Source organism: Argiope bruennichi, chromosome X2, assembly GCF_947563725.1.
Source record: "Argiope bruennichi chromosome X2, qqArgBrue1.1, whole genome shotgun sequence".
In the NCBI taxonomy this organism is placed as follows: Eukaryota; Metazoa; Arthropoda; class Arachnida; order Araneae; family Araneidae; genus Argiope; species Argiope bruennichi.
Window position 1 is genome coordinate 113,833,426 of NC_079163.1, and position 14,094 is coordinate 113,847,519.

At 31.2% G+C, this 14,094-nt stretch overlaps 1 protein-coding gene across 1 annotated transcript in view; it reads left to right on the forward strand.

Annotated features, from left to right (window-relative positions):
• LOC129960215 (equilibrative nucleoside transporter 3-like) overlaps positions 1-14,094 on the forward strand; it is a 101,349-nt gene that overhangs the window by 70,353 nt on the left and 16,902 nt on the right. The window contains exon 3 of the mRNA XM_056073456.1: positions 7,305-7,458. Coding sequence (XP_055929431.1) covers positions 7,305-7,458 — 154 coding nt within the window. The remainder of the gene's footprint in view (positions 1-7,304; positions 7,459-14,094) is intronic.

Sequence of the window (14,094 nt, forward strand, 5' to 3'; positions counted from 1 at the left end):
TTGCTTTCTCGTTTTCTATGATTTCAGTTTATAATTGAAACTACTCGAGAGGGTGAGATTAGCTTCAAATCGTGCTCAACCATAATCGGTCTGCTACCGAGAAGCGATTCTCGCATTAAAGATGCAATTTTTTTCAGCTTACTATATTGCAAAATAATTCCAAATCAAGTATTTGGAATTTTTGACTCTCTTAATCGTCTTTTATTTTTTTACGAACAAATGTGTAATTTAAATCTTTATAACAAAAAAAAAAGTCTAATCTAGTCGGATTATTCGATAGTTTTTAAAAAAAGTCCATTTTCCAAAACTATGCATTCTATTGGTTGCTACAAATGCTATGTAGTTGCCATGACAACGCGTCATTTTCGCCTTTTCTGAAATGGGGGATCAAATCTCCAGAGCGTAAAATTTCGAGATTTGAAAATTTCTTAAACTGTACACCTCTCTTCATGTAATTTTTTTGAGTTTTATTCAAAAATAAGATGTCTTGGAAATTCTATTTATGGCCTCTAGACCGTTATTTTACTTCGCTTTATTTCTAAATAGAACCCCTGCTCTTTGTATACTATAACGCCTAAAAACATTTTTCGGCTTTAGTGGGAAAAATGTATTTCCATTTTCAATTTATTGAATAAATGGTGTGTGAACTTTTCACGATTCTTATATTTCCCGAAAAGAACATATTACATTATCGAATAAACCAAACTATTTATTCTAAATATTTAAATCTTTGATTATACGAAGAGAGGCACCTCCTAACATTTTTGTTTGGAATAAATCGATCTAATATTTTTTTTTTCTTTCCAAGTATAAAGATAGAGGAAATAATGAGTTTTGTAAATATTTGCATCTGCTATTTAAAATGTTTGATTATTTAGAACTAGCCGCATGGAAAAAAAACCCCTGAAATCTTACTCATTTGGCGGTGGGGAAATGGAAAGATATTTTGTTGATAAAGTTAGTTTTTAATTAATAATTAAAATTCTAATTCAAAATTCAAAAAAGGGACGCCAGGTGCACATTCCCGACCTCCAAGGTATGCATGTGCCAAATTTGGTAGCTGTAGGTCGAACGATCTGGTCTGTAGAGCGCCAACACACACACACACACACACACACACATTGAGCTTTATATAAGTATAGATTAAAAAGTAATAATATTAACTAAAACAAATCTCAACAAACTTGGTCAGTGTGTAAATATTCCTAATAGCTGCGTTGTTTTGGAATCATGGGCAGAGGATGTCGAGAATTAGTCCTGGTTCCACTAGCAGATCCATGGTGTGCATGAATCTTCTGTACGTTAATCAACTGAGGGTCAGAATGTGCTCTAGCTTAGGCGGTGGTACTAAATACAGATTAATATTTTAACCACCAAGGTAAATCGCAGATTTCCAGTCCTGGAAGCCAATATGATTCAATCGCCATGAAGTTTCTTTGAGATAGCTGGTAGTCGGCATCCTGGGCGCTAATTACGAGACAACTCGTAGGTGGCAGTCATTGTTAAAATCACAATGTCTGCTACCTGTATCCCTTGTATGGCTTCAGTGCGGGACGTTTATCTAACAGATCATTCAATCAATGCATTTTCCCCTTTACACCATGTTCTATAAGGTTGAGAAGTGATATTCTTTATTCACACTACATACTTTTTATGACTTCACAGGAAATATTGATTGGTTATTTAACAAAGTTGTATCTATATTGATTTTTTTTTTGGAGCTTCGATAATATATTTATAGATCTTTTTTTTATCTTTCAAAAATATCCTTTTTTTCAATATAAATTTCTTTTAATTTTCCACATTGTCGGTAATATTGATTTAAAAAATATATATATTTACTTCTTTTCTTTTATTCATTTGTTTCTCAGGCCGCGGTGGCCTGGTGGTAAGGTCTCGGCTTTGGAACCGGAGGGTTTCAGGTTCGTGACCCGATTCCAACGAAGAACCGTCGTGTACGGGGGTCTGTTGCACGTTAAATCCGTCATGACCAAATGTCCTCCCGCTGGTGTGGTGTGGTGTGGTGTGGTGTGGAGAGGGGGGTGCCAGCTCAGGTGTCGTCCTCGTCATCTGACCGTGGTTCAAAATGACGAGGTCCGTCCCAAAATAGCCCTAGTGTTGCTTCAAAAGGGACGTTAATATAACCAAACCAAACCAATCATTTGTTTCTCAGCCGTTTTGAATTCAGTTATAAACATAATATATTTATTCTGCGAGATAAATTTATTTTGTAAGTGATAATTTTTTCTGCTTAAGCACAAAAGATGTTTCTCACAATGTTCTTAAATTCTGCCATCCATTTTTCTTGGTGGCTCTTCCTAAGCAATTCATTTCTTTTGTTTCTAAAAAAGTATGTTTTAGAAAGGAAAGACAGAGTCATTGTATGAAAATGTCTTTTCTTCATCGTGGTAATTCTGAAGAGCTCTGCCAGTTGCGAAACGGATTTATTGTCGGAGATTCTTTGCCGTTTTTTGAAGTCGGGATGTCCTTGATGTTTGCTAAAGATTTTGAATAATAAAAGGCAGCACGCATTTTTTTATCGTAAAAAAATTTACCAACTGAAAACTCGCTCTCGTTGTTACTCTCCAGTTTTCTTTCAGTGTGGCATTTATAATAACAAATGAATCCTGGAATCAAAAACTCAGTTATGCGAGTTTTATTTAGCTTGTTCTACACGTTTGCATCGGAAATCCCAGCAGCCATTTGATCTAATGTTTGATTCAAATGGTTTGTGTTATAAAAACGAATGTTCCTGTTGCACGGTGTGGTGAATGTTGATCCATTTAAACTCGATTCAGCGCTTGGTGGTTTGAGTAGACAGTTGATGGTGGAATAAGTTTCAGTTGTTACTGTTGTGGTGGTGGTATTGACTCGTTCTAATTTATTAATTAAAAAAAATGATTTTTATATTATTAACGGCTGTGAAATGACTCGTGCCATATAGCTGTAGGCCTACTCTAAGGAATGGTATAAAAGACTTGCAACCAGTGCAATATCTTTAAACACGAATTTTCGATGCTTAAAATTGGAAGCACCATCGTGTGGTGGGACTTCAAATTATGTACATTGGAAAGTGTTCTTAGTATCACTCGCAGATAGTTTTATAAAGTGTTCTATTGATGCAAATTCTAGTGTCATATTAAAATCAAATGCAAAATTAAGGAAAAAAAATATAATAAAGCACTAAAAACATGCTTTTATAAATGTGGGGAAAAGTATAAATATTTTTATTTCAGTAATTGACTTCTTTCTAGTTTTTAATTTAATTCATTATTAAAAAATGTAATTTTGTTCATTTTTTCATATTATATAACTGTCACCTCTCGCATGAAGTGAGAACTTAGTTTAATCGATTCATTGATAGTTAAATTTTAAATAGTGTATAGCTATCGAAAGCGCAAATGGTTACAGAATTTCAACTCCGTCACTGGTAGCAGTGAGTGAAAATTCGATTAGTAAATTCCATTTTTACATACACGAAATAATGTTAAATGAAAGTGCGTGGTGAGCTCACAATAGCTAATATAAATTAAGCATCCATTTCAGGAAAATGAATTTAAAATTCGAATTCCATTTTCTAAAATAAAACTCAAAGTGAAATTAGTTATCAATGAATAAATTAACATTGAATGCAATACTGAAAATACTTTTTTTCGGGTCGCATTAGTTTTTAATATTGCTCTTAAAGATGTCCATGATTTCAAAAATATTTTCGGTAGCGTTCTATTCATTACTAGTATTCATCTGAGCTTTAATATTAGAAACACTCAGTTAAATCAAAATCACGGAATTGTATTTTTTTTTTAAATCCTTCTATTACCTCTTATGCTTCCAAATTTAAAAAAACTCTTTGGTTAATGTGAATATTCTGCTTTTTGACAGTGGGAAAAAGTCTACAAACACTGTAGTTAAGATGGAAAAGATTTCTTAAAATGTAAACTATACATAGACAACTCGAAAGAATGATGCATCATACTAGACGACTTATGCATTTAAATTTTCATTATGCGATTGGAACATTCTGTACTCCGAAAAAAAACCCAATCCCATTCAAACATCGTCCTCTAACTGCTCTTCTGTTACTACAACTATTACTAAAATAAAAAACAACCAAAAAATTTACATTTCTAATTCCCAGCCAGCTATCGGCTACCGTAAAATGAATTGAATCAAAACCGACTGTTATACAGTTTTTTTCGTATGAATTCTTGCGAAAACTATTTTTCAAGAACAATTCGCTGCGAGATTTGAAAATACGCAACAAGTTTGATGCTCAACTGTGATATCAAAGATTTTGAATGGGAACATCCTAATCAAATATATCTGTATTATGAATCTAACGGCCAAATATTAAAAATAAAAAAAATCCTTTTTTAGTATAACATTTTTCTTTTCCGTCTCCTAAAAATCATTTCCTTCCTCGAGAAAAATGAATATTTTTGAAAAAAAAAAAAAAGTTTGCTGAAAGGATCCATCTCAAGTATGCAATGCTGTTTTGCTGAAAAATGAATGGACATTTTAAGTATCTTCATACTTAAAGAAGCGACCCAAGTGTGTCGTATATGACATCAACTTTCTCCTCTAATTTATTCGGTGGATTTCTTAGTTAGTATAAATATTTGTTTCAGCTTAAATGACAACCGATAATATTGCCAAACTTTTAGTTGATCTCAAAATATTTTGAATAAAGTCTTCACATTATTTTGAAAAGTTCTATTATATGTTTCCTGAAGTATGTGTGGGTTTATTGCTCCTCCTGTAGTTTATGGTAGATTGTTTTTCTCTTCTGCCCTGATAGATCGCTTAATAAACTTATCTCGATTCTTATAATGCATGCTATCTGATATAATGGGCTTGATTTACCTAGATTTGAGGATTAATAATTTAAGTAAATAAAATTTCTGAGAGTAATTTTGGAATCTTAGTTTATCGTCTAAATAGAAAAGTAATTGTATTTTCTATTCATTCGCTTTTTTTTTTCAATGAATTCTTGATTTCAAGTCAAAACAGTTTCCCATACAAACAGTGCATTCCATATGCATAGTGTCACTGTTATATCTAAATGTCGAATGTCAAATTTTCCAAAATATTTTGATTCAAAAACATTTCTGTAAGTTTGCTACATCTGTTCTCAAATTGTTTTATATTGTATATTACTACAAAAGGACAATCGTCTATAACATATCGCTAGTGGCCCCAGTTGTTACATCAAAATTCCTTGCGCTTTACTGCATGATTTTTAACGTACGAAATCTTGGTATAACAGCGATGATAATTCCACTATTATTTTTTGCCGAAATAGATAGTCTAAGAAGAATAGAAATCTCCTAGTTTGGACCGAAATTTGTGTTTCAAATTAAGTTGAATCTAAAGAATAGCTTTTAGGCCGGAGATAGTGTTTGTAAACTGGATGATGTTTGTTAGATTCTAATCTTTTTGATATTTCAGGGTAAGCGGGAATTTGCTCAACCCGTGAAGGAATCTTTTAATTGTAAATATTTTTAAATGAATCAAGCTATAAAAAGACAAATCAGATTGAAAAAGATTGAGAAAAATTTTAATCGTTGTAAATCTTCAAGATGAGGCTGTTTTCCTAAAATATTTTTATAAATATGAAGTCTTAATTTTTCAAATACTTTCTCAATGTAAGGACCCATTATTTTTTACCATTTGCTTTTAGTTCAGTGCTAGTATATATTTGTCAGATAAGTATGGGCTTTTTGAAGATCACATAAAAAGGAATTTTCCATTCCGTTGGTACAAAGAATTGACATAAATCACTTACATTAAAACTTATCGATCGCTTTCATTTCGTCAGGAACATGATGAGAAAGAAAATTCAGCTTCACTGATCTTGGTGCATTCCCAAATGATAAGTTTCATCGCAATGTTAGTTCCTCAAACTCTTTTTGTTGAAAAGTGCGACATCATATTCTTGATTTCGTTATTTCGTCCAAACTTGGAACGACGAAAGGCAGCTTCATTTCTTATCGTGAACGCTCTTAGATTCTCAAAATTCGCTTACCCTAGTGGATTATCATTATCGTGTTGGACTTACGAAAGCATCTAAAAAATCATTTTAAACGCTTCAGCAAGTATTCTTTAAGAATATGCTGTGAGGTAATACTAAATCAAAAAAAATTTGTTCTGTTTGTGAAAAACTGAATTTATCTTGCACAAAACCCACAGTATATAAAGCTAACTTATAGACATGACACATTTCTATGGAAATATGGTCTTCGACGTTTTTGGAATCGATTTTATCATTAAGATCTATCAATTTTCTTTTCATACTAAAAATATTGTAGAATTATTATATCTCAAGCTCTTTTTTTTTTCCCTATTTTTATTGTTCAATGATTCATTTGTTTTACTTCTCAGTATTTGGCACAGCTTTTTTTTTTAAACGGAGTTCAGCTTTTTTTATTACAAACCTGTGTCATGTCTGAACTTAACATCATAAACTGCTGTTGAATTTTGAAGCGACATATTCATTGCAGCATAGTACTTGAAAATGTTTTAAAACTGTTTGACACTAATAATTTTGGAATTTTCTCCAATTTAGAAAGTTTGAATTGCATGGATTTTCGATCACCCTGCTTATTTTGTTGCCGTGTGGTTTTGATATCGTATGTTGATTATATCAACAGTTAATCGAGTTATGTAATTTTCTTTCACAAATATTTATCTCATTATCTGAAACCCTTTCATTTAAAGCTTCATCACATTTAAAACTACGATTTTCGCATTGACAGTTGCTGAATAATCACTTAAATCATCCTGTTCACTAAAATTTAGCACTCCAAAAATGTATCGTTATTTCTAATCGTTATATTTACCAAATATTGTGCGTGAGCAAACTCTTTGAATGCTAACTTCAAGATTTTTATTAGTAAACGGAGAATACATTTTGATTCATAACAAATTAATACAAAAAGTTGGCATAAAATAGTACATAATCCAGTCCTTACGTGATTTAGAAACAGTGAAACGCAGCCGCCGTATTCTACAAGATTAACCTCTTTGAAGCCTTCCGATACGAACCATATTATGCTGTTCGAGGCGCGACCGGTCATCAGGATGCCATCGACGTGGCCCTTCTAATTATATACTGTTGATTTACTGAGAAAGAACTGATGAACGATGAATTTAAACCTGAATATCTTAATGTTCTTTCATGTATAAAACATCTGACAAAATTTTCACCCTATGCATTGAAAATTAGCTATGTCATGTATAAATTTTTCAGATGTATTTACTACTAAATTTGTGTTACTTATTGAATCCTATTTTTTTTATTTCAGATGTCATAAACCCTATGGAACAAGAAACTTTGCTGGACCCTGGTCCGGTGAAGTTAGCGCCTTGTTGGGAATCTCGACATGCCCCAACCGATGAGCTTAACTTTAAAACTACTACACCGAAAGGCGAATTAGATGGCAAACCACCTACAGATAGGTAAGTAAATTTTTCGGGTCACTTGAACAATAAAAAAAGTAAATTTTGATGAAAAAAGTTTACATTTCATCGATCATTCGATTTTCTGATATGAATATTTTTAACATTCTTTGGTGAAACATGTAATTACTAATATGTGAATACGAAGAAAGCACTAATAACTAACGCAATATTATCATACATTCTGAAAGAATTGCGAAGATATTTTATTCATAATTAATTTGTAAAGATAACTAAAGTTTGCGTAGGCATTTATTGTCACTGTTATATCATAATGACATTTGTCAAATTAGCCTAAAAATGCGTTGAATCCTGTTAATCAAGCGAATTTGGAGCAGTCAATCAATATTAACTTTAAATCGAAGGCGCATTTGAACAAAAATGAATCGCTGTATCTATGCGTACTTAATGACTAAATATTTACACATAGAATACCGATACTTCCCCAGCGTTTTAAAAAAAGAAAGTTTAAACTTGGCATTATACGTATATCTTCTTTTTGTCCTTACTTTATGCGTTGCGTGAATAGCGTTTGTTATCTTATCATATTTTACTAATTTGATTTGAATGTGAGAAGACGAGTCAAAAAAATGTATTCTGCAAAGATTCTATCACTTCAAAACAAATTGTAGGTATTAGTTTGGTTTTTGTTGCTGAAGTTTCTTTCTTTTCTTTCTTTTTTTTTTCTTTTCCCCATTTAACTTCGGATTAAATCTGCGAGTAAATTGCACGGCCGGTTTCCTTTGTATTCAAAAAATGTTAGAATGAAGAATTGACAAATTAATTTTTTTTTTCATGAAATAGCATTTAATTATTTTCTTTGGATTATTTTAAAAGTGTGATAAACGCACTACAAGATTCCGCCGTTGCATAGACAGTGGAAAACCTCTCCGACAATACTATATACAGACTTCGAATCAGTTGACGACCAAGCTCTATTTGTATAATCTTTCATTTTATAATTTTTGAAACCATATGAGACTAATTAACTTCACTGAATCAAATTGGACCTTGAGAACTAACACACTAAGGCTCATCAGCAAAACTATTCGCTTAGCCAATTCAATTAAAAGTCAAATTAAGATTATTACTTTTGACAATTGGTTCGTGATTGTACTCCTGTCATTTCAGCTTGTAAATGGACTACTTTCTATTGGAACTCAAAGTTAGTATGTGTAGTGATACTGCTTTGTAATAAATCAAAATTGTTTCATTTCTGTATTTGTGAAAGATAGCAGTTTTAAAATGAGATATTCTTTGAGCAGGAGTCAAGTTAACTCGATATTGTCATTGAAGGAATGAGTGGGGTAGCCGTTATAGGATTAAATAATTTTTTTTCTTTACCCCTTGGTCTACAAATCCCATTACGAATTACAATTTTTATATTTGTATTTAAATTAATGTAACAATTTTAAAAACAAAAATCGCATAGATACGCATTGATGTCTTGAATATTCTTTCCGTTTTCATTCAAATGGAAATAGCAATAAATATCCAAAATAAAATATCATCTTATTAGGAATTTGAATAAACCTCAGTTCAAGAGTTAACTTGGATTTCGCAACGAATACCTTTTCAAAACAATATGTAGTTCCTATCTTTGTTTCATAAAATTATTTTTTAAAAATACGTTTCCTTTATTGGGTAATATTACTAGTTAGATTCTAAAACTACGACTCAACGAGGAGGGGGGAAAACGTATTTATAATTTTGCTACACGGTAGTACGGCTCTTCCAGTTTCTCTTATAAATTGAGTAATCTAGACTAGCGGTTGTCATGAAGACGTCATTTCATGACAGGAGATAATTTATCCAACGAAAGAAAGGGTGTGAAGTGAAAGTATTTGGCCTTCTGTGTCTTTATTGTCCCGTTATCTGCTGCGCTGATACTAGTTTCTCACCCTCCACACATATACACACGCAATCGCGGCGCTTTGAATGACAGCCAACACTTTTCTTTGCTCGTCCCGATCTTAACTCTTTCGGAAACTTTCTTATCGCTTTCTCTTCCCAAATATTATCTGACTTCTTGAGTTCTTTAAAGTCCGATTTCTAACTTGGAGGGAGGTGGAGAGAATTTATTAAACTGAGAAAGGCGTGGGTGAGGTATGGAAAATCGATTCGGATCTCGATTCCTTCGACAGCGATTTCAAGTTATTTCTATTATCAGTTCTATAAATGAACTTTTCTTTTTTTCTTTCCGCATTATAGTATTGATTTTTCTTTCAGTTCTTTCTCAGAAACCAATGCAAAGTTAGGAGCTTGAGTTTTTCACTCTATCGGTCATTGAGTTTTTAGTGAAAAATGGTTTATAGTAGAAGTCACTGAGATATGGATTAAACGTGCTGGCGCCATTTATGCCAATTTTAATAGTCACGTGAATGATTTCACCATTTGCTTTTGGACGATTCTTCAATACTAACAAAAAATAAGTAATTGTAGCCAATAAGTAAAAGAATTTTGGATTTGAATTTTTATGATTTACCTGTTACTGAATTTTCTTTTATTATCTTTAAATCTAATATTGTCTAACCTTATTAACACAAAATGCCCAGCAAAACTGTTACGATACTGCATGATTTCAGAATGTTGAACAGTATTGTGCAGATATCGTACAATATTTTGTTCTAATAGGAATTTTCTTTTTTTTTTTTTTAATTTCAAGGTGCGTAGCGCCATGAAAAGTGTTTAAAAAGTGCTTAAATTTGAAAACCATTTTTAAGCACCTTAAAAGTGCTTAATTTTCAGAAAAAGACCTTAAAAAAGTGCTTAATTTTCTTATGAAGACGAAGAAAGCTTTTCGTTTTGTTTTGTTCCTCCATAAGTTGAATATAAATATGATAATTCGAAATCATGGTCGTAAAGGCTTGTTTATCGGATGTATCAAAAAAAGAAAACCAACAAAAGGGAAGAATTCGAAGAAGTATTTCCAAGGGTTCCAGCACGTTTTAAGATAACGATTAATGATTTTTTTCTTCAACAATATGCATTGCCATTTATAAAAATACTGGAATAGTTATCTGGAAGGGGCAGTACAAAAATGCGTACTATGCGAATCGAAAAACATTCCAATTCCAATTTTTAATGTTTTAGATGTTAAAGAATTTATTTAAATTATGCTGCGTAAGTTTATATTTAAACTTTTATATGTTAAAGCAGAATATGCGATAATGTCCGATAGAAGGAAAATATGAAAATAGCAGGATGAATTTGATACGATATATCGAACTTGGAAAAAGCTGCTTTAAAAACACTAACATATTCGATCATCATTCTCATTAATATGTCGTTTTTAAGCAATCACTTGAATGACCTACTACAGGTATTCAACTGAACTATGTTGAATTGAAATTGTGTTAGTAAACCGCGTAAAATCTAGAATATGGAAATTTTTAACTTGAAGCCTTGAATTTTCAATGATCGTGATATCTTTCTCGCTATTTTTTGAATGTGCCCATCCATTTGAACGTTTGTATTTGTTGGACTAATCTTGCTAAATTTTTTATAATTAAGAAAAAAAGAAACTGCTGGATCTAATACTAAAAGATTTTTAAAAGAATAAAAAAAAAAGTTTTTTACAATTTTTTTCAGGATTTAGATTCTGTTATTTTATAACGATTTTTTTTTTCTTTTTATAACTTTTATAGAAATATTTTCCTCAATCAAATCTCTTTATATATAAAGTCTTGTCCTGAGCAACACTCAGCATAAAACCATTGAAGTTAGGAGCATGAAATTCGGAAAGTTATTTTTTTGCATTAGAGGCATACTAAGAACGGATGTCTCAGACTTTTAATTCGAAGTTTAGTTAAAAAATAGAATTTCAATGTGTTTTCATCATAAGATCAAAGCATATTATCGTCTAAAAATTATTTTAACGTTGTTTTCAAAGTTAAAAAAGAATAGCTTTTAAATATTAATTTTGTTTGGTTGAATGTAATTTTTTTTTTTAATTTCTGAGAAATTGATTTTGGACACAGTTTATAACAACGATTTTTATTATAATGAAATTCAAAATATTGATTTTTCGAATCGTTGAATTCCATTATTCTGCAGCTGTTAAAATTGTTGTAAAAGAGAGAGAAAAAAATGCTTTCTTTGCTTGTTCATTGAATAAAATTTTTCATGTGATACGTTTTGTTAAATTTTGAAGCAGTGCGATATATTGTCTCGCACTGGATTCAAGAAAGACTTTGTTTTAAAAAAATGCTTCAATTGGCACTTTTACTTTCTCGTATACAAAATTTAGAGAAAATATTGCAATCGTCAAAAAAAGTCGTACTCGAGATTTTAATGAATCTCCACGTTTCATACCTCTTTGAATTCGAAAACGCATTTTCGGAAAATTTGTCTGTTCTGAAAATTTCTGTGACAAAAAAAAAAAAAAGTCTGACAAAATTTCTGATTGTCTGTGACAAAGATAACACAAACACTTTGAGCTAAATGGATAAAATTTGGTGCACTGCCTTCACACCACCAAACTAGTAGGTTTCGATCAACTTTTTAGCAACACCCTTTTAGAGGAAATCTGTTTGTCTGTCTGACTGTTCGAATATAAGTTAGCATGATAACTACAGAACGTAGAGCGCTAAATAGTTAAAATTTGGTGCACAGATTTAATATCTTTTGTATAAATATCTGTCAAAATTTGAACCAAATCCAACAAAGGGTTGACCGCTTGTCGATCTGTACTTTCAGATATGTAAACGCGATAATTTAAAAATGTTGCGGCTTAAATATATCAAATTTCGGATGTAATTTTGTAACTAAGTGTAGTTTTGAGTCAAATTTTTTGTTTTAATCGATTGGGAAGAATGCAGTTAAAACCTAAATTCGCTTTTTGGATACTTTCGACCGCATGCCAGGGATGCTTATTTAGAACATGGCATTGCTCTATCATCAATTTCACAGCAGTTTTGCTAGTCGTATGATGATAGCCATAGGAATGCTTTAGTTCTTAGCTGTATAAGATTGCAAATAAAATTACTTAATAAAATGAGTCAGCGCAGTTAGAAATTTACTTTTTCCATTCCAGCCATGTTGGATCTTAATTGTTGTTGCTTATATAAAAATCAAATACAAAATTTGTAACCGTGCTGAACTTTTACATCACTATCGACATTTTCAGAAATGTATCAGTCTGAAATTTTAATTTTAAGAAAAGTTGAAAAAGCTCGCAGATCTTTATTGTTAATCTTATAAAAGTTTTACTTAATTTCTTTGGCATTAATATTTTTTTTCATTTTTATGATAATTTCTATGTTTTTATCAAATCCAAAAAGGCATAATTTTAAATTAGAAGATGTTATGCAAATACAGAAATAAATATTAAAATTTAAAAAGTAAGCAATTAAAATTAATTTTTTAGAATTTTTTTTCAATACAAACTTAGCATTATTATAAAACAAAACAAAACAAAAATATGCTTAAAAAATACGCAGTGTACATATGCATACTCATACAAAGGGGCTTACTTTTGGGGAGGGGTTAAGGTGCTTAAAAAGTGCTTAAAAGTATTTAATTTTTGCAGCAGTTTCTTACTACGAACCCTGAAAGTCAAAAATGTTCTGCCTGAAACACGATCGCGATTTGAGAAAAAGCAACGCGATGTTTAATATTTATTTAATGTTTCAATTGGATCCTGCATGATTAAAGAGTAGCTAAATATTTATTCTAGTGTGACTACTTTTAAATCTTCAGGAGATTTTCATTTTCTTCAAAACAATTTTCTTATTGCTTACGATCCAGATAATTAACAATTACAATTACCCCTCTTTTACACTTTACAAGGCACCCGAAGAATAATGGTGTAAATAGCTGGAAATCACTTGTTTCTACAAACAGAGGCGGACTTCTGTATGAAGGGGCCCGGGTGCAAGAAGCCATTTGGGGCCTTAATTTTTTGTGAAGTAAAGAAAAAAAAAAAGTCACGGACACATATTATTAATGCATGTTTATTTAATACGTGATTTTGTTTTTGCTAATACATCAATTACTTCAGAAAAATTACAATTTTTTGCAATTTCTTTTTCGATTAATATAGCAAGGGCGTGTAAGCGTTCTGAATGCATGCTTGACCGAAGATAATTCTTTATTAATTTTAATTTACTGAAAGGGCGCTCAGCACTTGCTATAGTAACTGGCAACATAACGAATATTTTTAACGCAGTTAATATATTTAGAAATAACTCATTATAATTATTATTTAGTATGTATTGCAATATGTCTTGTGCGTTATTTACATCTCTTTCATTCAAAATCGAATCCCGTAGGAAACAAATTTCCTGGATTAGGTTTTCATCTACTTCTTTGTTAGAAAACTTTGTAACGTTTTTGGAACATTTCTCTAATTCGGAAATGTTCCAAATTAAATTTCTAAAATTTTTATATCGGTGACTAATTTGAAATCAGAAATAATATTTGGAATACTTTAAATCTATCTTCTATTTGTACAATAACAGTATCAATTACTGTGTTAAGAAAATAACTCCTAAATTTCTCTGCCGGGTTTTTTATAACTTCATCATCTGCTTATTCGGAATATAATCTTTTTCTTTTTCGAATTCGTTTTACAGGAAAATGTTCAAATTACGTGCTAGCACTTTTGCTTCGTCTAAAAATGTGTTAAATTTTGTT